At 37.0% G+C, this 26403-nt stretch overlaps 1 protein-coding gene and 1 pseudogene across 6 annotated transcripts in view; one reads left to right on the top strand and one right to left on the bottom strand.

Annotated features, from left to right (window-relative positions):
- The window catches only part of MIGA1 (mitoguardin 1), a 96052-nt gene that overhangs the window by 54782 nt on the left and 14867 nt on the right, over window positions 1-26403 (bottom strand). For 5 of the 6 annotated variants that reach the window (XM_046020318.1, XM_046020282.1, XM_046020274.1 and 2 more), the window contains exons 3-7: window positions 24780-24957; window positions 22574-22710; window positions 20096-20222; window positions 12691-12824; window positions 11805-11928 (exon numbers count right to left, since the gene is read on the bottom strand). In XM_046020318.1, the coding sequence (XP_045876274.1) occupies window positions 11805-11928; window positions 12691-12824; window positions 20096-20222; window positions 22574-22710; window positions 24780-24957 (700 nt within the window). The remainder of the gene's footprint in view (window positions 1-11804; window positions 11929-12690; window positions 12825-20095; window positions 20223-22573; window positions 22711-24779; window positions 24958-26403) is intronic. The other variant, XM_046020310.1, reaches the window with a different exon arrangement.
- LOC123928324 lies at window positions 16807-16906 on the top strand (annotated as a pseudogene).

Consider the following 26403-nt stretch of genomic DNA (forward strand, 5'->3'; position numbering starts at 1 on the left):
ACTCCCATCTGCCCCTAAGGAGTTTATGGTCCAATATAGGAGACTGGATATGTACATAAATAATTGTAACTGGGACGCCTGGGTGGCTCAGCCTTTTAAGCCTCTGTCTTTGGCTCAGGTCATGATCCCAGGGACCTAGGATCTGCCTGCTGCTCCCCCTGCTTGTGCTCTCTCTCTGACAAATAAATAAATAAAAATCTTTTTTAAAAATTGTAATTTACTGTCAAAAGTAACTAATTCCACAAAGAAAACCATTAAGCCTCTCACAATTTCATATTTCATATGGGACTTCCACTCCCATCTTCTTCCAGGAAGAAGCTCTACTGAAATCAACACATTAAGTTAATCCCTTCCCCTCTTTATTTGCTCCTCCCTATAGGAAGAGTAACTTAGCTAATGCTGAGAACCTGAGTGCCAGGTTCTAAACAGAAGGAAATGGGATAAAATCCTTATTCACTGCATGGCTCTTAATGTATACTAGTGTCTGTTCTCTCTCAAGTCTTCTAGAGAAAGGTCTAGGGTCTGCAAACCCCTCACTTTGGTGCTGGATCGCACTCTCCTGAACTGGACAGTGTTGGCAGGGATTATAAGGCAGGTAGGGAATCCTTTTGCAACTAGCTAAGTGTGCTTGGCATTTTCTCTACATTCTCAGCTTTTCTCCAGAGAATTTTTTTAAAAGATTTTTTTTATATATTTATTTGACAGACAGAAATCACAAGTAGGCTGAGAGGCAGGCAGAGAGAGGAGGAAGCAAGCTCCCTGCTGAGCAGAGAGACGGATGTGGGCTCGATCCCAGGATCCTGGGATCATGACCTGAGCTAAAGGCAGAGGCTTTAACCCACTGAGCCACCCAGGTGCCCCTCTCCAGAGAATTTTTTTGAGGGTTAGAGAGGACAATGTAGGAAGCCTTACCACATTTTCACGGATGTGGGCTCGATCCCAGGATCCTGGGATCATGACCTGAGCTAAAGGCAGAGGCTTTAACCCACTGAGCCACCCAGGTGCCCCTCTCCAGAGAATTTTTTTGAGGGTTAGAGAGGACAATGTAGGAAGCCTTACCACATTTTCCAATCTGGACATTAGCGAAAAAAGTTCCAAATAAAGTTAAAACTATTGTTTAATCAATATCAGGCTCTTTTTGTTCTCAATTTATTTAGAAATCAGAGAGACAGAGGAGTTTTTAAATGGTACCACTAAGAACAACAAATATTATTATGAAACAGAGAAAGATGAGAGAGGTATCCTCCAGCTGAAAAAGCAGAGAAGAATGCACAGAGGAAGTACTTTTGAAGAGAACTGTATTCTATAGGAAGAAAAAAATGCTTCAGAGCATGTCAAATTATGCAAAGGAATAGTATCAGAAAAAGAATGCAAAAAGAAAAACAAGAAAAATTTACTAAAAACCTGGAGTTCATTAAATGACTAAAATCTCAGAGAATTTCAGTTCTAAAAAAGACATTATTCAGTTTGACTGGAGTATACTGGAGAGTAAAACAAATAGGTCAGAAAAGTAATTGAGACCCTGGTAGTGACAAGATGGAAGTGCTGCACCAAGAAGATAACTCTAGAAACAAGGTATACATGTGCCAATGGGGAAAGAGACCAGAGACCTTCTTTACTTCTTTAAATAAATTATTTTTTTAAGTTTATTTGTTTTTAGTAATCTCTACACCCAAGGTGGGGCTCAAACTCACAACTCTGAGATCAACAGTTGCATGTTCTTCCAGCTGAGCCAGCCAGACTCCCCTCAAATAACATTATTTTTTTAAGATTTTATTTATGTATTTGTGAGAGAGTGAGGGCATGCACAAGCAGGGGGGAGGGACAGAGGGAGAGAGAGAAACAGACTCCCCACTAAGCAGGGAGCCTGATGTGGGGCTCATGACCTGATGGGGATCATGACCTGAGTCAAAGGCAGAGGCTTAACCCACTGAGTCACCCAAGTGCCCCACACAAATAACTTTAAACATGACCTAAATACCGTGTTTCAGGAAATGCAAATTTAAGTTACTACTTTAACATGAGAAAAATCTAATTCCCAGAAACAATGGAAGTTATCTGGAGAATATGACAATATCATTATAAAACCAATTATGAACATGTGACACCAATCTACCTGTAACCATACAATTTTAAAATAATCTTAGAACAGGCCTCATAGGGGCATCTAGGTGGCTCAGTCAGTTGAGCGGTTGAGCATCTGCCTATGGCTCAGGTCATGATCCTATTGTCCCAGGATCAAGCTCCACACTGGGATGCCTAGTTGACAGGGAGTCAGCTTCTCCCTCTACCCTTCCCCTCTCTCGTGTTCTCTCTCACTCTCACTCTCTCTCACTCACTCTCAAATAAATAAAATCTTAAAAAAAAAAAAAAAAACAAAACAGGCCTCAAAAATGCTAGACTATAATACAATATGAATACATAACAAGCATTTACCATGTGCCTATACTAAAACAATACACGTTAAGACAGGCAAACCAGAAAACAGACTCTTAACTATGGAGAACAAACTGAGGGTCCCTAGTGGGGAAGTGGGCTGGGAATGGGTTAAATGGGTGATGGGTATTAAGGAGTGCACTTGTGATGAGTACTTGGTATTATACGTAAGTGATGAATCACTAAATTCTACACCTGAAACTAATATAACACTGTAAAAATAAATAAAATGATACATGTATCTCACTTAATCATCGCAATTCTATGAAGTTGATTCTAATGTAGTCCTCCATCTTAAATAAGAAGCTGAGTCTAAGAAAGGCGAAGGCTTGCTTAGGTTTCTTAGCAACTAGGAGTCCTAAAACCAGATCTGAACCCATGTTTGCTTACCTCCAGAGCCTATGTTCTTAACTACTAAGCTATACTGTCTATAACTGAAATCATATCAGTTTTTTGGTATGAACCTTCAAAAATTACAATAACTAAATTATAATATAAAATTTTAAGTCGGGCGCCTGGGTGGCTCAGTGGTTTAAGCCGCTGCCTTCGGCTCAGGTCATGATCTCAGGGTCCTGGGATCGAGTCCCGCATCGGGCTCTCTGCTCGGCGGGGAGCCTGCTTCCCTCTCACTCTCTCTGCCTGCCTCTCTGCCTACTTGTGATCTCTCTCTGTCAAATAAATAAATAAAATCTTTAAAAAAAAAATAAAATAAAAATAAAATTTTAAGTCATAATTCTCTGAAAAAACTATATATAAACATAATACTTATGGATGCTGTTAGCTGGAAGAACTTGTACACTAATGGAAACTTACACTAATGTTATTTCAAGTCTGTGCATCATACCCATGCTCTAACTGTGACTTACAGTAGCAGGTGTATACAAAACATGCCAGAAAAAAAATGTGGTGACCTAAATTTAACTTCAAGTGCTAGCAGTATCACAGAATGGTATTTGTGAGTCATGGGCTTTTAATATGTAGATAACATGTGCTGCCCTCTAGTGATTTCAATAACTTGCATTTAACACTGAACAGTTTCAATAAGTAAAGAAAAACATTTTTTTATTACTAGAGAATTCAAATCTTCATTTCATTTTATAGTAGGAGTAATAGAACAAATAATTTCCATTTAAGTCCCAAGTAAACTTCTGATGTGTAAGAACAAATAAAGAAATATAGTTGACCCTTAAACAATGTGAATGTTAGGGGCGCCAACCCCCATGCAGTTGAAAATCTGAATATAATTTCTGACTCCCCCAAAACTTAACTACTAATAGTCTATTGTTGACCAGAAGCCTTACCAATAATATAAATAGTTGATTAGCACATATTTTGTAAATGTTTTATATACTGTATTTTTACAAAAAATAACTTAGAGAAAATAAAACTGTATTTTTACAATAAAATAATCTAGAGAAAAGAAAAGAAAATCATAAGGAAGAGAAAATACATTTACAGTACTACACCATATTTATCAAGAAAGATCTGTGTATAAGTGAACCTGAGCAGTTCAAACCTGTGTTGTTCAAGGGTCAACTGTACATCCAATAATGATTTACTAATTCAGAAGGGTTAAGGAAATACCAGTACAGAACACTGCAAAAGATGAATCAGAGAATAAATAGTGGTTATATTTTATGTAAGGAATTCCTGCCTTAAAACCCTGCCTAATTCAAAGTTACTTTCCTATAGAAAGAAATATAAAGGGGCTGAAGTACATCACAACTACTATGCTGTTTCTTTTTTCAAGCATAGTTTTAAAGCACAGTAAATGACTATAACAAAAACATTTTTTAAGAATGCTTTTAAAACATTTGCAGTATTTGTAGGAAAGTTTTTTGTATCACTATCCCTTCCCAATTATCAAAAGTATTTCCTATTTTAATGCAGATGATAGCTGGCTTAGGAGTACATTAGTGGTTGTGATTTTATTTAAATTTTTTTAAAGATTATATTTATTTATTTATTTATTTATTTATTTCAGAGAGAGAGAGAAAGCAGGGGGAAGGGGTAAAGGGAGAGGAAGAGAGAATCTCAAGCAGATTCTGGGCTGAGCACAAAGCCCAGTGCGGGCTTGACCCCATGACCCTGAGATCATGACCTGAACCAAAACCAAGAGTAGGACACTTAACCGACTGAGCCACCCAAGCACTTTAATGGTTGTGATTTTAGCCAGGTTGCCAGAAGTTTCTAATTTTTAAAATAAAAGTGCTCTTGCTTTAATTCTGCTAGTGCCAATATTTCCAACATGCTCAGTACTAAATTAACAGCAAGAGTATCAGCAGTTATTTGATCTTTTCAGTGCTTTTAAAAATTTAATTTAACGACCACTTGGATGACAATATTACAAAATATAAAAAGGACTCTAAATTTAACAACAGAAGTAAAAATAACAGCAAAATCACTAAAACCACTTGCAGAACTTTCTGTGCCTATAAACCACAGTATGGTTCACAGGACATTTATAAAGGATACTTAGTATTTCTAGTTACCAGCTGAAGCGGCACCACCCACACATTCACCAGGCCCAAAGCTTTGAAACTAAATGATTCCTGATGAATTTTTAAAGTTTTTGGGGTTTGTATTATTTAAAATTTTTCGTATAAAGGGATGTTTTGCACTAATTAAAATTCATGAAAACTTACTCAAAATTAGCTTAAAAATAACCATATTGTGTTTTTAACAGCTTTACTGAAGTATAATTTACATACCATAAATCTCCCCCTTTTTAAATTTAAAATTCAGGGGCACCCAGACAGCTTAGTCAATTAAGCATCTGACTTTGGCTCAGGTCATAATCTCAGGGTCCTGGGCTCCACCCTCAGAGGGGAGTCTGCGTGTCCCTCTGCCTCTCCCCCTGATCATGTTCTCTCTCTCTCCCAAATAAAACCTTTAAATAGATAAATAAATGTACAAATCAATGAATTTGAGTAAATGTAAAGAGTTGTGGAACCATTTCCATAATCCAGTGCTAGAATCATACTATATGTTTTTCAACTGTTATTAACTTTACCTACCTAAAGTAGCCAAATAACTAATACCAACAACTCAAAAGTTTTTAGATATGCTATTTTTAAAAAAGAGAATAGATTTAATTTAGTTTTAATGAACACACTGCTATCTAAAAAGAGAAATGCCAAACATACTGAAAGAATCACGTTGGGGAGAATTTAAACTGTCCTCGTAAACTTGTCCACAGAGTTATTTGGAAACTACTACAGGTAGTGCAGATTTAAAATTAAATAGAATCCCTGTCTATATTTTGAACTCCAAATTAGTAAAATAAGTTTTGCTGAGGTTCTATGTAGTCAATAAAACCTGACATGTGTGACTTCTAAAACTAAGATGATTTACAAATAAAAAACCAGCTATAGGGGCGCTTGGCTGGCCCAGTCAGTAGAGCATGTGACCCTTGAGCTCAGGGTCATGAGTTCAAGTCCCACATGGGGCATAGAGATCACTTAAAAAAAACAAAAAATTATTAAAAACACTTGTTTAAAAACCAGCTATAAAGACTTAATGGCAAATACTCACCTATGATATAGCTCAGTATCAACAATATTTCCCCAAAAATGTGAAGTGATATTAGCCTTTTTTTTTTTTTTTTTTTTTTGGAAGGGGAGTAGGAGGAAGGGCACAGGGAGAGGGAAAGAGAGAATTTTAAGCAGGCTCAATCTCACAACCGGAGATCACGACCTGAGCCAAAATTAAGTCAAATGCTTAATCAACTGAGCCACCCATGTGTCCCCATATTAGTCTCTTTAAAAAAAATTACATTTTCCTAAATTAATGGTTAAATATATAAATATACACTCATTTTGATATGATATATAAATAAGTATTCCATGATCTTTTTATGATCAAGATGAAAAAGTTTGAAAGTAGAATCAGTTGAATTTACTTCTTAGTGACATAAGGCAACTTGAAAGTATCATACCTCAGATCTCTGACTCTGGTTTTGCCCACCTTAAGATGTGATGTTGGGACATGATAATATATATATTCAGTCCCAATTCCTGGCATAGAGCTCCTAAAACTCCTAGAATTTCCTAATTGATGGGGGTGAGGGGAGTGTCTTTGTTATTCATAATAAGCTCCTTTCACAACCAGAATTTATGCTAATGAGTGGCTTCTGGAGGTGGGGGATGGTTGCCAAGGGACCAACCATAAGACTAGAAGGCTGGAACTTTCAGCTCCAAACTCAATTCCTGACAGGAAAAGACCCGAGGATAACATTAATCACCAATGGCCAATGATTTAATCAATCCTGCCTCCATTAACGGAGTCTCCATAAAAACCCTAAACTAGGGTTCAGAGCGCTGCCAGGTTAGAGAACACATCAAAGTGTTGGGAGGCTCATGCACCTGGAGAGGGCATAAAAGCCTACGCCTATTCCCTATACCTTGTCCTATGTATCTTCCATTTGATTGCTCCTGAGTTAATACCTTTTATAATAAACTGGTGATAGGCAGTAAAGTGTTCTGTGAGCTGTTCTGGCAAATTGTCGAACTTGAGGGAGCTGTGGAACTCCTGATTTATTGATGGTTGGTCAGAAGTACAGGAAACCTGGACTTGTAATTGGCATGTGAGTGGAGGGCAATCTTATAAGGCAGAGCCCTTCATCTGTGGGGTCTATGTAAACTCTGGGAAGTTAGTGTCAGAACTAAACTAAACTGTAGGACATCCATTTGGTGTCTAAAGAGAATTGCAGAATTGCTTGATACGGGAAACACACAGTTTCAGAAGTGTCATGAATAGGGATGTCTGCATGGCTCAGTCAGTTAGGCATCAGCCTTAGCTTAGGTTGGGATTCCAGGGTGCTGGGACTGAGCCCCACATTGGGTTCCCTTCTAAAGGGGAGTCTGCTTCTCCCTCTGCCTGCCATTCCCCCTGCTTGTGCTCTCTGCTCTCTCTCAAATAAATAAATAAAATATATTTTTAAAAAAAGTATTATGAGTAGAGGCTAACAAGCTTTCCTTTAAATACTTTTTGTTAATGGTTTCAATGAGACACTGATGACCAATTAGACCAGACTGACCAAACTAGAGACTGATAGCGAAAGGGATATCAACTCAAAATCTAATGATCTCAACAATTCAGAATGATGGCTCAAATGACAATTTCGTAAGAATAATAGATAAAACATCTAAAACTTGGGTCCAAAACAACAACTGCACAAGAATAAATGAGGGAAGATAAAGCTTAATGGTAGAAAAGCTAATGTGGTCCTTGGGCTCTGTGATTATAATGTCCAGAATTTCTATTTCAAGTTAGCAGAGCACAGGCATTTACTTCTTCTTTTTCCCAAAGGCCCATTGAAAATGACAGAAAAAAAATTAATGGAAAAAATTATAGCATCATTGGAAAACATGAAAATGGTATCAGTGGACAAGAAATTATATTTTTATTTATTTATTTTTAAGATTTTATTTTTAAGTCATCTCCACACCCAACATGGGGCTTGAACTCACAACCCTGAGATCAAGAGTCACACAACCTACTGACTGAACCTGCCAGGTACCACCAGATAAAGAATATCTCAAAATTAGCAAATATAGGAGCAAGGTAAAATAATAACAACAACAACAAAAACCCAAAACAAACAAACAAACAAACAAACCTACAGCTTTCCTGAGTGTCCCAGAGAAGTTCCAAATTCCAAGATAATAAACACTGTTACCCTGTACCTAGCACACTATGTGTATTACTTCATTTAATCCTTGTAATTATTTTGGTGAAAATAGGTATTATACGCCCATTTCTCAGATAAGGAAGCTGAGGTTTAGACAAGTTATATAATCACATAGCTAATAAATGGTGAAGGATTTGAACTCAGTGTGAATCTGGACTCTGTGCTTTCAGTTATTATGGAGTTATAGACCAAAAGGTAATCCATTAGCGTAATCATTAAAGCACCACACTAAATTCAGCTGGTATTGGGGCCCCTGACTGGCTCAGCTGGAAGAGCATGCTACTCTTGATCTCAGGGTCATGAGGTCAAAACCCACACTGGGTGTAAAGATTACCAAATAAATAAATAAATAAATAGAAACTCTAAATTCAGCTGGCACTGTTTCCCTCAGGTAAGAATAGTAGCTCTCTCCTTTTGTCCTTGGATTAAATCTTGATAACCTCTTTCTACAAAATGAGCAAAATATGTCTAGAGAGCCTAGAAGGCCTGAGAGAGGAGGAAAGATACAAAAGTTAATCTCAGATCCCCACACACATACGGAAGAAGGAAAAAATTTTTAAGGAAAGGAAGATCCACATTAAATAAATCACCACAGGGATGCCTGAGAGGCTCAGTCAGTTAAGAGTCCAACTCTTGGTTTCATCTCAGGTCATGATCTCAAGGTGGTGAGATCATGCCCCGTACTGGGCTCCTCACTTAGCAAAGAGTCTGCTTGGGATTCTTTTCTCTTCCTCTCTCTTCCCCTCTGCCCTTCCCCCATCCCGTGCATGCATATGCATGTCCACTCTCTCTCTCTCTCAAATAAATAAAATCTTTTCAATAAATAAGTACTACCACAAGAAATATTCCCTTATTTTAGCAGCTGTGAGGTTTCCACATAGTCCAGTTGTGTGACTCTTGTACCTGCTCCAAGATTACATCTCCTAAAGGGAACTTTGCCAGTAGGTATACTCTACTCACAGAGTTCACAGTCAATCATCCCATTCAAAGAAGGTATCTGTCTTACAAAGTGTGAGGGAATAGCATGGTGGTTCAGAATATGAACTCTGGTTAGCCTGCCTCAGTCCAAATCTGGGTTCTAGCATTTGATAGCCATGCAACCCTAGGGAAGTTACTCACTATCTCCTTTCTTCTTTCCCCATTTGAAAGATGAGGATGATAACTATATTTATCTTGTAAAAGTTGTTGTGAAGATTAAGTGAGATAATATTCACTCAGTGTAGTACCTGAGGGAAAGAAGAAACTACAGTGTTATGTAAGTGCTCAGCAAAGAGCTTGGCACATGGTAACATGCAAGCAATGGCAGGTTATTAAGTACAGGGCAGAGGGGAAAGGAGATAAATTAGATGACTGCTGAGAAATCTTCCAACCTTGAAAGCCTATCAAATTCTTAAGAGGAAAAAAATTTAATTTCATCAAATAAGACAAATCAAATTCCGAAACAGTGAAGTATTCACTGAAATCAGATCAGTATTTGGTTTAAATTCACTCAAGCCCCTCTAAAGTTAACATCTTTATTTATGACTACTAGCTTTAAGTTGCCTCCGAATAATATAAATTAAATGTGTAAAATGAATTTAGATTTAGAAAATGAGGAGAGTTAGCTTACTTCTAAGCAATTCTAATCAATACTAACAGATGTAACAGAGGTACTCTCCTACCAGAATATTGACCATAGATTTCTTTCAGCCCAGAAGCTCAAAAATGAAATAAGAGATAACTTGAAATAAGAGAAGAATTTCCAAAGAACTCCTGAGAAGGAACAAAATATAACAGTTTCAAGTCAACTGGAATTCCCAGGGCAATAAGAGGTCAAGGCACTGCAGGGAAAAGCCAGTCAGCTTTGAAGCCACTGACAGACCAGATTAAGACAGGGGTTGGGTTGGGAACTTATTCCCAACCTGAGTTAACCAAATTTATGGACTGATTATGGGCTCCACTCTAGAAATCCTATCCATTTAGAGTTCTAAATTAACAACAATTTACTCAGAAACAAGTTGAATGCTCCAGAAATTAAATCATCTGCCTAGGCGACTTCCTGTCCAGAAGTAATGTGAACCCAAAGCAGATCTTCTGGGGCAGCAGCTAAGAAATCTTTATAACCTGATAACCTAAAAAAATTCAGATATGGACTTTGCCAACTCTTATGGTCAGTAGAAAAAAGAAACTTTGGGCATGCTAAACAGAACCAAATCTGAGGTACAAATGCAAGAACTACACACCTACATTATCCTTACCATGAGGCTGGAAAGAAGCTGCATATAGACAATTAGAACAGTGAGGGCAAAGCCTCCATTCCTAAATAAGACATTAAGACTTGGGGTCCTTTTCCTCTCTCCTCCTTATAATTTTTTCCTACTCCTTTTTCTCTGTAGTTTTCCTTGCCACTTTACTTTCTTATCTTTTCCAGTTGTTCCATTCCATTGTTACACTTGAATTCTTTTAAAGTTCCTTCTCTCTGTCCTTTCTAAATGTCATTATAATAAGTTATAAAAGAAACTGTATAGAAAGAAACTATAAAGAGAAGACTTTGACAAATTCTATTTGTTGACATGAATATAGTCTACTTTTTTTCTGGCCTATAACCTCCACATGTCAAAACATTATGCCTATGATAAGCACAGAGAAACCACTAAAAAATACTCAAGCCTAATGAATAATTTTGGTGACAGTATAGTATGAAAAAGCAAGGAGCAAAATAATACAAAGAGGCTTCATATAATCCTGTGACATATAAACAATAATTCTTTTCAAGTTTATTTTTTTTAGTAATCTCTATACCCAACGGGGGGCTCAAACTCACAACCCAAGATAAAAAGTCACATGCCCTCCAACTGAGTCAGCAAGGCACCCTAAACAGTAAATTATTAATTCTAATACAAATGAAATCTTTTACCTAAATTCAAAATACATATATACATAAGCATTTCAAAATGTAGCCACTTTTAATACGTTTAGAAAAAAGTGTGAAAAACTTTAATACTCCTTAACTATTTTTATTCCTTATAACAACAATTCTCCTCAAACTTAAAAAAAAATATTTTTACCAAAAAGAGATGCAATGTACTTTTGTCTTCATTCTTTGGAACATTTTCAGAATTCAAGAAAGCAATTCGAAACATTCATCCCTTTGAAGAGGTCACTTAAGCCTTTTCAAAGTTCTTTTCTCTTTAAAATAGGAAATATGAGTAATGGTATATAATAATGCATGTCCTGACTACTGATGTGAAAATCAAGCCTGCAGTTACAATGGGGTTCAAGAAACAGAATTACTTAAAATATTTTAAATGTATGCCATGAGCTGCATGCACATTTTTGAGGTGCGCCTCTGTCCTAATTTATATTATTGTTTATTTTCTTCCTCTCTCCAGCATTTGGACTGGCATTCTTTCAATCAGAATGTAATCTTAAAACAAAGATACAATAAATAAATAAATAAATAAAACAAAGATAGAATCCTACCTATGGTAAGCATTTGACTTTATATCTTAAGGGCATTAAGTTCTTGCTAGAAAAATAAAATTGAAAGATAAAACCCAGTGGTTATGATACAATTTTTTCTCTTGACTATTTTCTAAAAAAAATGCAACCATATTAATATACTTAAGCAAATGATTCCAAGAATATAAAAGAAAAAATTCACATTTCATAAAAACCATATAAATACCCATCTTACCGATATCATTAACAAGGGAATTAGAATCAGATGCCCCCAGAGTAGCTTCAAACTCCTCTTGAAGACGATATGCTCTTTGCAGCAGAGCTTCAAGTTTATGGATAAATTCAGTACTAATAATATCCTACAAGGAGAGAAAAAGTACACATAGCAAATATTAGATTCTAATGTTAAAATCCTCAACACCTTCCCACTCTCAAATGAAAGGCAGAGAAAGTGTGGGATAAGAGGAACAACCGTTTGGTGGTAACAGCACTGGGTTCTAGCTGGGCTTTTGGCCAGGTCCCCTCAGTTCTCAGGGATTCAGCTTCTCTACCTCTAATTTTAACAGCGAAACTGGATCAGGGGTTCTCAAAGTAAGATCCCTGACTAGCAACATTAGTATCATCCAAGTAGTTGCTAGAAACCCAAATTCTCAAGACCTACCCACCCCTGAATTAAAAACCAAAGTCTGTTTTAACAAGACTTTCAGATGATTCTGATGCATGCTCAAATTTGAGAATCACTAGCTGAGATGATCATTAAGTACCAGTCCAGCTCTAATTCTATGTAACTTTTATGGATATAATGGCACTTAATTAAACATAAAGTATAAAGGAAACTTTAAAAAAAATCCCTTTAGAAATCATATTAGCTTAATCCTCTATATCCTTGGAAAATCAGGGAACTTGATCATGAATTGCAAATTTGCGATTTAATAATTAACTGAACAGAAAAGGCCCAATATGACATATGCCCACATTATCCCAAGGGAGAACAACAACAACAACAAAACAAAAACCCAGTTCTATTAAATACCACAAAAAGCAAGTACACTGAGTCAACATTAAACATTGTTTAATTCTTCCAATACTATGAAAGCCACTCTCAGATAAATCACCCTTACATCTACACTTTCTTCCGCAATGGCATCTCCCGCACCCAATTTAATGGAACTACAGGCTTCATCTTCAGCCTGTCTGTTTCGAAAGGTAAGAGCTTGCTCCCATCGACGCAACGCCTCTTCAAACAATTCCATACCTATGAATTAAGAACAGAACAATTGTAAACAAGAAAAAAAGTGCCAAAATAAAATTATTTAGAGCCAAAGTCTTTTTCATATAGTTATCAACAATGGCGCAGTCTGAATATAATTTTGGCACTAAAGAGTAATGTTATGTTCACCTCATTCCTTAACAGAATTTTAATTTCCCAATATATTCTAGGTCTACAGTACTACTCAACCAAAAATCAGAGAGAAATGACCAATATATTTTCTTTTTAATTTTTTCTTGAAGAAGTATAATTTCTTTTAAAGACTTTATTTATTTGACAGAGAGAGAGAGCAAGAGAGGAAACACAAGCAGCAGATAGTGGGATAGGGAGGAGCAGGCTTCTCACTGAGCAAGAAGCCTGATGTGGGGCTTGATCCTACAACTCTGGGATCATGACCTGAGCCGAAGGTATACACTTAATGACTGAGCCACCCAGGTACCCCCTGCCTTTTTTTTTTTAATGTAACTCAAATTTCTATCGTGCTTTGGATTTTTCTAGAACAGTACCATGAGTTCATCAAAAGTCCAACAAAGGCTAATTTTTATATTCACACAACTATCTTTCAATATATCCCCCGAAATTAAAAAACAGGTAAATAGAAGAAACTAGTTGATAAAAAGCTATCAGGTTTTTAAGAGGTTGTCAGAAGGAGAGAGTAAAGCTGAGAGGAAATACCATACTAAGTCTAGAATAAAGGTTTTCTTTCTTGCTTTCTTTATTTACTTGACAGAGAGAGCATGAGCAAGGAAGAGAGAGAGAGAGAGAGAGAAGCAGACTGACTCCCTGCTGAGCAGGGAGCCCCATGTGGGGCTTGATCCCAGGACCCTGGGATCAAAATCTGAGCCAAAGGCAGATGCTTAACTGACTGAGCCACCCAGGCACCCCCTAGAGTAAGGTTTTTCCATCTTTTTTTCCCAACAAAGGGATTCTTAAACTATATGATACCAACTTGTTGATTTGGATGGATAAATTGCTGAGTCAGTTAAAAATCTACAAGACTGTGGGATAACCCATCAAACAGTACAGTCCAACTAGAAATTCCATATCCCCTAAGCTAGACAGCTTTTATGGGGGGGAAAAAGGTGAATATGTGCTTCTTTTTCTCCAAGTAAAAAAAACCTTACCAAAATAATACTGTAGTTCAAAGAAAACCAAAATATTTCAAAATTTCAATTTTTCTAGATATACAAAAGAAAATATATATCTTTTTTTTTTTTTTAATATTTTACTTATTTGAGAGGGAGAGAGAGCATGAGGGGGAAGAAGAGAGGGACAAGCAGACTCCCCACCAAGCAGGGAGCCCAATGCGGGACTCAATCCCGTGACTCCAGGATCATGACCTGAGCCGAAAGCAGTCGCCCCACTAACCGAGCCACTCAGGCCCCCCAGAAAAAATATCTTTAAAAGGTATTTAACTTAGGGGTGACTGGATGGCTCACTTGGTAAAGCATTCGACTCTTCATCTCAGGGTCTTGAGTTCAAGCCCCATGTTGGGCACTTAAAATAAAAATAAATAGGGCCACACGGGTGGCTCAGTCTGTTAGGCATCTGACTTGGATTCAGCTTAGGTCATAACCCCAGGGTCATGAGATCAAGCCCTGGATCAGGCTCTGCGCTCAGCTTGGAGTCCGGTTGAGATTCTATCTCCCTCTCCCTTTGCCCCTCCCCCTACTTTCTCTCTCTCTCAAATAAATAAGTAGGGCCCCTGGGTGGCTTGGTCGGCCAAGTGTCTGCCTTCTACTCAGGTCATGATCACTGGGTCCTGAGATTGAGCCTCTCCTCCCTGCTCATGCTCTTTCTCACTATCTCTCTCTGTTTCAAACAAATAAATAAAGTCTTTAAAAAGTAAATAAATAAAATAAAAAAGTATATCTTTTAAAAAGCATCAACAAATCAGGTTAGAAGAGTGTAACACATTTTTTTATTAACATATAATGTATTATTTGTTTCAGGGGTACAGGTCTGTGATTCATCAGTCTTACACAATTCACAGCACCACCATAGCATATATCCTCTCCAATGTACATCATCCAGCCACCCTATCCCTCCCATCCCTCTCCACTCCAGCAGCCCTCAGTTTGCTTCCTGAGATTGAGTCTCTTATAGTTTGTCTCCCCTTCTGGTTTCATCCTATTTCATTTTTTCCTCTATTCCCCCATGATCCTCTGTCTTGTTTCTCAAATTCCTCATATTAGTGTGATCATATGATAATTGTTTTCCTCTGATTGACTTATTTCACTTAGTGTAATACCCTCTAGTTCCATCCACGTCATTGCAAATGGCAAGATTTCCTTTTATGATGGCTACATAATATTCCATCGTAAATATATACCATAGCTTCTTTATTCATTCACCTGCTGATGGACGTCGAGGCTCTTTCCATAGTTTGGCTATTGTGGACACTAATGCTATAAACATCAGGGTGAACATGCCCTTTGGATCACTACATTTGTATCTTTGGGATAAATACCCAGTACTGCAATTGCTGGATTGTAGAGTAGCTCTATTTTCAATTTTCTGAGGAACCAACATACTGTTTTCCAGAGTGCCTTCCCACCAACAGTGCAGGAGGGTTCCCCTTTCTCTGCATCCTTGCCAACATCTGTTGCTTCCTGACTTTTTAATTTTAGCCATTCTGAATGATGTTCGTTGTGGTTTTGATTTGTATTTCCCTGACACCAAGGATGTTGACCACTTTTTCATGTGTCTGTTGGCCACTTGGATGTCTTCTTTGAAGAAATGTCTGTTCATGTCTTCTGCCCATTTCTTGATTGGATTATTCTCTGGGTATTGAGGTTAGTAAGTTCTTTATATATTCTGAACACTAACCCTTTATCTGATTTGTCATTTGCAAATATCTTCTCCCATTCACCCATTCTGTCTGTTGTCTTTTGATTTTGTTGTTCCCTTTGCTATGCAAAAGCTTTTTATCCTAATGAAGTCCCAATAGTTCATTTTCGCCCTTGTCTCCCTTGCCTTTGACGATGTTTCTAGGAAGACATTGTTGTGGCAGAGGTCAAAGGGGCTGCTGCCTGTGTTCTCAAGGATTTTGAGGGATTCCCATCTCACATTGAGGTCTTTCATCCATTTTGAATATGTTTTAGTGTATGGTGTACAGAAATGGTCCAGTATAATTCTTCTCCACGTGGCTGTCCAATTTTCCCAGCACCATTTGTCTTTTTTCCATTGGACATTCTTTCCTGCTTTGTCGAAGATTAGTTGAGCATAGAGTTGAGGGTCCATTTCTGGGCTCTCTATTCTGCTTCACTGATCTTTGTGTCTGTTTTTGTGCCAGTACCATACTGTCTTGATGATTACAGCTTTGTAATAAAGCTTGAAGTCCGGAATGGTTTGGTTTTGTTTTGTTTTTTAAAGATATTATTTATTTATTTGACAGAGAAAGAGAGTGAGAGAGGGAACACAAGTGGGAGGAGTATGAGAGGGAGAAGCAGGCCCCCCACTAAGCAGGGAGCCCAATGTGGGGTTCGATCCCAGGACCCCAGGATCATGACCCCAGCCAAAGACAGGAGCTCAATGACTGAGCCACCCAGGTGTCCCGAAGTCTGGAACTGTGATGCCACCAGCCTTGCTTTTCTTTTTGAACATTCTTCTTCTGGTTATTTGGGGTCTTTTCTGATTCCATACAAATTTGTTCCATTTTTGTGAAAAAAGTTGATGGCATTTTGATAGGGATTGCATTGAATGTGTAGACTGCTCTAGGTAGCATAGACATTTTCACAATATTTATTCTTCCAATCCATGAACATGGAATGATTTTCAATTTCTTTGTCTTCCTCAATTTCTTTCATGAGTATTCTATAGTTTTCTGAGTACAAATTCTTTGCCTCTTTGGTTAGATTTATTCCTAGGCATCTTATGGTTTTAGGTCCAACTGTAAGTGGGATAGACTCTTTAATTTCTCTTTTTTCTGTTTTGTTGTTGGTGTACAGAAATGCAACTGATTGGTGTTCTCTTCGGCAGCACATATACTAAAATTGGAAGAGAGAAGATTAGCTTGGCCCTTGCAAAAGGATGACACGAAAACTCGCTAAGTGTTCCATATTAAAAAAAAAAGAATAAGAAAGAAAAAGAAAAAGAAATGCAGCGATTTCTGTGCATTGATTTTATATTCTGCCACTTTACTGAATTCCTGTATAAGTTCTAGCAGTTTGGGGATGAAGTCTTTCGAGGTTTTCCACATAAAGTATTATATCATCTGCAAAGAGTGAGAGTTTGACTTCTTCGTTGCCAATTCAGATGCGTATCATTTCTTTTTGTTGTCTGATTACCGAGGCTAGGACTTCTAGTACTATGCTGAATAGCAGTGGTAAATGTGGACATCCCTGCCATGTTCCTGACCTTAGGGGAAAAGCTCTCAGTTACTACTCATTGAGAATGATATTTGCTGTGGGTTTTTCATAGATGGCTTTGATGATATTGAGGTTTATACCTTCTATCCCTATACTGTGAAGAGTTTTGATCAAGAAAGGATACTGTACTTTGCCAAATGCCTTTTCTGCATCTATTGAGACTATCATAGGGTTCTCGTTCTTTCTTCTATTAATGTATTGCATCACACTGATTGACTTACAGATGTTGAACCAAGCTTGCAGCCCAGAAATAAATCCAACTTGGTCATGGTGAATATTCTTTTTAATGTACTGTTGGATCCTATTAGCTAGTATTTTGGTGAGAATTTTTGCATCCATGTTCATCAGGGATATTGGTCTGTAACTCTCCTTTTTAATAGGGTCTTTGTCTGGTTTTGGGATCAAGGTAATGTTGGGCTCATAAAATGAGTTTGGAAGTTTTTCTTTTATTTCTATTTTTTGGAACAGTTTCAGGAGAATAGGTATTAATTCTTCTTTAAATGTTGGGTAGAATTCCCCTGGGAAGCCATCTGGCCCTGGGCTCTTGTTTGTTGGGAGATATTCTTTTAAGATTTTATTTATTTGACAGACAGAGATCACAAGTAAGCAGAGAAGCAGGCAGAGAGAGAGGGAAGCAGGCTCCCTGCTCAGCAGGGATGCGGGGCTCGATCCCAGGACCCTGAGATGATAACCTGAGCTGAAGGCAGAGGCTTAAACCACTGAGCCACCCAGGTGTCCCTGTTGGGAGACTTTTGATTACTGCTTCAGTTTCCTTGTGGGTTATGGATCTGCTCAGGTTTTCTTTCTTCCTGGTTCAGTTTTGGTAGTTTAACGTCTCCAAGAATGCATCCATTTCTTCCAGTTTGTCTAATTTGATGGCACAGAGTTGCTCATAATACGTTCTTATAATTGTTTGTATTTCTTTGGTATTGGTTGTGATCTCTCCTCTTTCATTCATGATTTTATTAATTTGGGTCCTTTCTCTTTTCTGTTTGATAAGTCTGACCAGGGGGTAATCCATCTTATTAATTCTTTCAAAAAACCAGCTCCAAGTTTTTTTATCTGTTCTGTTCTTCTTTTGGTTTCTATTTCACTGATTTCTGCTCTGATCATATTATTTCTCTTCTCTTGCTGGGTTTATGTTTATTTGCTGCTCTTTCTCCAGCTCTTTAGGCATAGGGTTAGGTTGTATATTTGAGACCTTTCTTGTTTCTTGAGAAAGGCTTGTATTGCTATATACTTTCCCCTTAGGACCGCCTTTGGACATGCCAAAGATTTGGAACAGTTGTGTTTTCATTTTTATTTGTTTCCATGAATTTTTTTAAATTCTTCTCTAATTTCCTGGTTGACCCATTCATTCTTTAGTAGGATGCTCTTTAGCCTCTATGTATTTGAGTTCTTTCCAACTTTCCTCTTGCGACTGAGTTCGAGTTTCAAAGCACTGTGGTCTGAAAATAGGCAGGGAATGATCCCAATCATTTGGTACTGGTTGAGAACTGATTTGTGACCCTGTTATTCTGGAGAATGTTCCATGTGCACTAGAGAAGAATATGCATTCTGTTGCTTTGGGATGGAATGTTCTGAATATATCTGTGAAGTCCATCTGGTTCAGTGTGTCATTTAAAGCCCTTATTTCCTCATTGCTCTTTTGCTTAGATGATCTGTCCATTTCAGTGAGGGGTGTATTAAAGTCCCCTACCATTATTGTTGATGTGTTTCTTTGATTTTGTTATTAATTGGCTGCTCCCATGTTAGGGGCATAAATATTTACAATTGTTAGGTCTTCTTGTCAGACAGACATTTAAGTATGATGTACTGTCCTTCCTCATCTTTTATTATACTCTTTGTTTTAAAATCTAATTTGTCTGATACAAGGATTGCCATCCCAGCTTTCTTTTGATGTCTATTGGCATGATAAATGGTTTTCCACCCCCTCACTTTAAATCCGGAGATGTCTTGGGGTCTAAAGTGAGTCTCTTGCAGACAGCTTATCAATGGGTTTTGTTTTTTTATCCAATTTGATATCCTGTGTCTTTTGATTAGGGCATTTAGCCCATCTACATTCAGGGTAACTACTGAAATATATGAATTTAATGCCATTGTATTGCCTATAATGTGACTGTTACTGTATACTGTCTCTGTTCCTTTCTAGTCTTTGTTACTTTCAGGCTCTCTCTTTGATTAGAGGACCCCTTTCAATATTTCTTGTAGGGCTGGTTTGGTGATCACGAATTCTTTTAGTTTCTGTTTGTCCTGGAAGCTTTTTATCTCTCCTTCTATTTTCAATGACAGTCTAGCTGGATATAGTATTCTTGGCTGTGTATTTTTCTCAATTAGTACCCTTAGATGAGTGTAACATATTGAACTGTAAACATTACCTTATAAAGAAAAGGGTTCTTTGAAGAAGGGATTAAATTAAGGAATTTAACATGGGGAGATTATCCTAGACTATTTGGTGGACCCTAAATCAAATCAGGACTGTACCAGTAAGAGGCAGAGGGAGATTTGGTATACAGAGAGGAGGTGATGATGGAAGGGCACAAGCCAGAAGCCATCAAAAGCTGGGAAGAGCAAATAACAGATACTCCCCTAAGCCTCCAGGGGAAGTATAGCTCTAATGATACCTTGATTCCACCCCAATGATAATGATTCAGTCTTCTGGCCTCCAAAACTCTGAGAGAATACATTTCTGCTGTTTAAATGACCAAGTTTGTGGTAATTTGTTAGAGCATGCTCCAGAAACTAATATATCAGGTTATTTTAGGTATACTAGATTCAACAGATATGTTATGTTAAAATTATGTTGCTTCTCTTAAAATAGTTCATCATTTTTTAGTTTCATATTAAATATGAGTATATCTTAAAACTTTATTATGTTATTCCTACCCATCAAGTATAAGTTCTCAGGAGTGGTCACAGGAATATTAACAAGTTTAATATCATCTTCATCTGCTTTGTCCCAGGAGTTAGAATTGCCGCAAGCACAGCTATGACAAGAATTGACACTCTGGACCTAAAATTAAGATCAACAGAAGTTACTTCAAAATCTCTTTTGCAAAAACGTTTTGCAATCATTTATATTTACAAATTGTTTATATAAGTCCTATTCCTGGTGAAACAACCCAAGTAATTCCTACCTGAAGAAACAGTTCTCATTATATTCAATTAGGAGTCATAAGACCCTAAGAATTTTAAGCCTTTGCTTGCTGAAAAATGCACAGAGAGCATTTCAAACAAAAGTTATTTCCATTAAATGATCAAGCAGTTACTTTTGTAGTTTACTGTTTAATTAAGCATTTCCTTATAAATTATATCCACACCTACTTTGGTTTGAGGTAACTAGCTTATTTCCTTTTCAGAATTTATTAACAATGCTGATTCTCTAAATGATAACTACAATTGAAGAGCCTCTATCATCTTCCCTTCTCTAGGAAGGTGCACTGAGCCAATCATTTTGGTCTCCTCTATGCAAATGACTACCTAGTCTCTACTTCCAGTTCTGTCCTTTTTAAATAAATCTAGGAGCTCTTAGGTGATTTGGTCGGGTAAATGTCAACTCATGATTTCAGCTCAGGACATAATCTCCTGAGTAATGAGATCAAGCCCAGGGTTGGGCTCTGTGCTCAGCAAGATGTCTGCTTGGGATTCTGTCTTCCTTTCTCCCCACTTGTGGGAACTGACACACACACTCTCTCTCTCTCTCTCAAAGCAAATAAATATATCTTTTAAAAAATAATAAAAATAAAGAAATTTAGCCTGTATTCCCATCTGGTGGAAATATTTGGTGATTCTACTCAGCTCTTCTGCTGCATCTTCAACTAACTATATGAAAAAGGAGCTCTGTAACTTTCCAAAACAAATCTTTCCCTCCTCTCAGATTCACTAACAATACTTCCATCCCCAAAATTTCCCAAACCAGAAAACAGAAAGTTGTCTTTAACTTCTCTTCCCACACCTCTCATATCCAATTACCAAGTTTTGTGGACCCTGTCCCCCTCCTTTCCAAATGTGTTGCCTTGTTTGGGCACTCAGTAAAAGGCAGAAATCTGGGTTCATAACCCTGGCAGTGGAATGATGAGGTCAGCTGAGGCCAGTACAGTAAAGTGATTCTAATGACTTTCTACTCATATTTATCATGAAACTCCCTTTCTCTACTTAGTAGTTAAAAAGCACAGCTTCAACTTTCATTTGAAAAATTTCAAAACAGAGGCACTTCTCTGACACAGAATAAGATCAGATTATAGAATGGGCATATACTTCATTACCCTGTTATGTTTTAAAGAGGAAATGAAAGCCTACAGGCCTTTGATCTAGATGTTCCTACCACAGAATAGCCTTTCAAAATTTAGTATATTTTTAGGCACTTAAGAATGGGATAGCTAGGGACGCCTGGGTGGCTCAGTTGGTTAAGCGGCTGCCCTCAGCTCAGGTCATGATCCCAGCGTCCTGGGATCGAGTCCCACATCAGGTTCCTTGCTCGGTGGGGAGCCTGCTTTGCCCTCTGATTCTGCCTGCTACTCTGTCTGCCTGTGCTCACTCTCTCTCTCGCTCTCTCTGACTAATAAATAAATAAAATCTCAAAAAAAAAAAAAAAAAAAGAATGGGACAGCTATATATTCCAACAAAATATAGAAGCAAGGTACAGAACATGGTCCTCAATAAACTATTTAAAATAATGAATATACATGATGGTAGAGGCATATGCTCCCAGAAGTATATATGTTACCATATATTACCAATATTTATTGGAGATTACCAATGTTGCTTATCTCTAAGGAGGAGAACCAAGAGGATCAGGAATATATTTATCACTATACATTTTTCTGCCTCTTCTTTATTTAGTAGCAAATATATATCCTATCTATTTAATACATTTTTACTATATTAAACTTCAACAAATACTAACTTTATTCCTCACTTGTCATTCAATACTACATTAATGCTCCAAAGAATAAGGCGAGGAACTCCACACTTGGCTTCAGCAAGCCACACACTTTTACCTACCCAGGCTCATTATTTTGTGACCTACTACAAAAGTTGGCTGTTTTTCAGAACAGCTTTTTTGCAGAACAGCTAGTTTTGCAGCTTTTTTGCAGAACAGCTAGTTTTGAAGCAATTCTTCCACATCAACACTATTCTACAGGACCCATTTGTCCACATCACTTACTCAAAGAAAGCTGGAACCAAAAAGTCTTGTTATTTAGCAAAAGGAAAATTTCACTTGCTTAAAGAAAACAGACACAACCAGATGATTTAAGGTTCTTTCCATACCACGGGCTATCTATAATTATATGACATTTAAACAAATAGATAACTAAAGACACAAAAGCAAATCTATAAAATAATAATTTTTTCATTACTTACAGAGGCTAAACTCTGTGCAGAACCTGAGTATTTACTGAAAAGTCCTCCATTAGCATAGTTACAAGACTGAGATCCTTTGTCTTTGGCGGAACTTAAAGATAAGGTCAAATTCTGTCTACTACTGGAACAACTTGAACCTACCAAACAAATATATCAATAATATTAGAAGTATTAGTAACTCCAATGAGAAATTTCAGGTAAAATCTCAAAGTTTATATTATATTCATTCAGAAAGCTTCTAATTTTAAAATTCATTTCACTCAGTGTGTAAACCTGGAGATTCACAGACCTGTACCCCTGGGAATAAAAATACATTGTATGTTTAAAAAAAATAAGAAATAAATAAAAAATTTAAAAAATTCATTTCACTCAATTGTGTAAATTATTAAATGTACACCATTATTAAAATCTACATCTTTTTTTTTTTAAAGATTTTATTTATTCATTTGACAGAGATCACAAGTAGGCAGGGAGGAAGGCAGAGAGAGAGAGGAGGAAGCAGGCTCCCTGCAGAGCAGAGAGTACGATGTGGGGCTCGATCCCAGGACCCTGAGATCACGACCCGAGCCGAAAGCAGAGGCTTTAACCCACTGAGCCAACCAGGCGCCCCTAAAATCTACATCTCTTCACAATTGTTTTTAACATTGCTAAACTCTGCTTCCTAAATAAAGAATAAAATATTCACTAATTAATTAGAGCAATATTTGAATAATCTATTGTAATCACTATAAAAATACTGTCAACTAGTGTGCCTAGCTTGCTCAGTCAGGAGAGCATGTAACTTTTGATCTTGGGTTTATGAGTTCGAGTCCCATTTTGGTTAAAAATGATTAAAAACTGATTAAAAATAAAATCTTTCTAAAAAATACTGGCAACTAAAAACATTCAAGTTATAAATTTAACGAAATATAAGCACTTCTTTTCCTGAATTACATCTAAACTATATGCATATCACATTACATTATAATCAGTTTTTTATACTTCTGTCTCCCCTAAACACCTATCAATCCATCTATGGCAGACACTGTGTCTTTGTTCACCTTAATCCAACAGTTAAGACACTTCAATTCCTGGACTTATATGTCCCTGAGCAGGTCACGTAAGTTTCCTTATCTCAATTTTCTTTATGTCTAAACACTAGCACAGGATATAGTCCTAATTCTTAGGAGTGCTATGAAGGTTAAATAATGAAGTGAATACACAGAATTTAGCACTACATCCGAGATCTAATAATCTCATTAAGTGAGAGCCATCATTACTGCAATGTTCACTGTACTTGGCACAAAAATAGTCATTCATTGATTATTTGCTGGACAAATTAATCACAAAAGCATATGATACTCTAATAAATTAAAATTAAAATTTTAATAAATAAGAAACTCAGCATGTTCAAGAAATTATTGTTATTGATACACTTTGGCAGTATGTACTACATCTCTAACAAAAACTATCTTTGAAAGACCAGCAATTCTACTTCTACTTATATACCAAGAAAATAATTAGACAAGTATATGCAAAGCAAGAAAAACATTCTAAAGAGAAAAATAAGAAACTGCTTAAATAAATTGGGTATGTGTTTTCAAATTTAACACTAATTATATATTAAAAATGATAGCATAGGGGCGCCTGGGTGGCTCAGTGGGTTAAAGCCTCTGCCTTCAGCTCACGATCCCAGGGTCCTGGGATCGAGCCCGTATCAGCTCTGCTCAGCAGGGAGCCTGCTTCCCTTCCTCTCTCTCTGCCTGACTCTCTGCCTACTTGTGATCTCTGCCTGTCAAATAAATAAATATTTTTTTTAAAAAAATGATAGCACAGAAATATATTTGTGGACCTAGAAAAACAATCTTACATATTGTTAAATTTCTTACAAGAAAGCTACAAAAAGAATAATCATAATTTCGCTATATACCATTTACTTCTACATAATACAGAATTTTATGTCTCAATATATTTAAATGCAAATAGAAACGGGTAGATAAATGCCAAAGTATTATCAGTCATTACTTCTAGGTACCAGAATATCAGGTGATTTTAATTTTTTGTTTGCTTATCTGTATGTTCTAATCTTTCTAAAATGAAACTGTATTATCTGTAAGTTAAATATTAAGGAAAGGAATTTTGGAGACTGAAACACGGAAATCACTGCACTCCAGTTATGATTTATACATAAAATTTCTTTTTTTAGACTTCAGCTATCTCCACCTACCTTTGTCTGATGCTGCTCTTTTAGTGTATTCAAGTACAAGGTGCTCTGGTTCCCATGGTAATGCTTTTCCTTTCTTCTTTCCACGTCTTCTTTTAAAGTGATGGGCCAGAAAAATTACAGATACAGCACTCACTGCAGTTACCACAAACAACTTTTTTGCTACTGGTGAAATTTTTATCTGGAAAAGATGTAGGTTGATTGAAAAAAGCTTCCTATATTTATTCATTTAAAATAAAGATTTAGAAACAAAAATTATTCTTAAGCTAACCTAGCTCTAAGTACTACTTAGAGAATATTATTTCACACTCTTTAAATGACAGCTAGCCCAACTTGAATTTTAAAAACAAGCGAAGTGTATTAATTTGTTACTTTCTAAAGTTCTTAGGTAAACAATATTACCATTAAAGTCAAAAGGAACACAAAATAATTCAACCTCATTAAAATTTGTTGAACAACTAAAGATTTTTCATGCAACTAAGTGTCTGAATCATTGCAAGATTTTAAATTACAGGAATGATTATTTCAGAGTTTTGCTTTGTTTTGGTTTTGTTTTTTGAGTAGGCTCCATGCCCAGTGTAGAGCCCAATGTGGGGCTTGAACTCACAACCCTGAAATCAAGAACTGAGCTGAGATCAAGAGGCAGATGCTTAACCAACTGAGCCACCCACACCCCCCAAGTCAGAGTTTTAAAACAAACCAATTTTTTTTTTTAACTATCTGGAAATGTGGACAAACATGAGTTAACTCAATTTCTTTCTTTTTTTTTTTTTTTAAGATTGATTGATTGATTGATTGATTTTGGAGAGAGAGCGCACACACATAAGCAGGAAGGGGCAGAGGAAGAGAGAATCTCAAGCAGACTCTGTGCTAAATGCAGAGCCTGGTGTGGCACTTGATCTCAAAACCCTGAGATCATGACCTAAGCTAAGACCAAGAGTCAGATGCTTAACTGACTGTGCCACCCAGGAGCCAAGAATTAACTTTTTTTTTTTTTAAAGATTTTATTTATTTATTTGACAGACAGAAATTACAAGTAGGCAGAGAGGCAGGCAGAGAGAGAGGAGGAAGCAGGCTCCCTGCTGAGCAGAGAGCCCGATGTGGGGCTCGATCCCAGGACCCTGGGATCATGACCTGAGCCGAAGGCAGAGGCTTTAACCCACTGAGCCACCCAGGCGCCCAAGAATTAACTTTTTTTAAAGATTTTATTTATCTGAGAGAGAGCGAGAGGGAACATGAGTGGGGAGGAAAGGTAGAACCAGACTCCCTGTAAGCAGGTAGCCCAATAGAGGGCTCAATCCCAGGACCCCAGGATCATGACTTTAGCAGAAGGCTGTTGCTTAACCAACTGAGCTACCCAATAGTCCCAAATTAACCAATTTCTAAATGCGATCTGAATAAGCCCTTTTCTGCATGAATTATTCAACAAATATTTACTCAGCATTTTACAATGTACCACACTGTGCTATGAAAATTTTACTATAATTCTCTTCAATAAGCAAGTGTCAATGCCTTTCAATGATCAGGAAGCACTAGGTATAGAGGACACAGGTCTTGCCTCCTTCAAGCAGTGTGCTAATAGTAGAGACAAATACATTCACAGATAGAGTATAGTGTGATAAATACA

The sequence above is a fragment of the Meles meles genome, chromosome 1 (genome assembly GCF_922984935.1).
Source record: "Meles meles chromosome 1, mMelMel3.1 paternal haplotype, whole genome shotgun sequence".
In the NCBI taxonomy this organism is placed as follows: Eukaryota; Metazoa; Chordata; class Mammalia; order Carnivora; family Mustelidae; genus Meles; species Meles meles.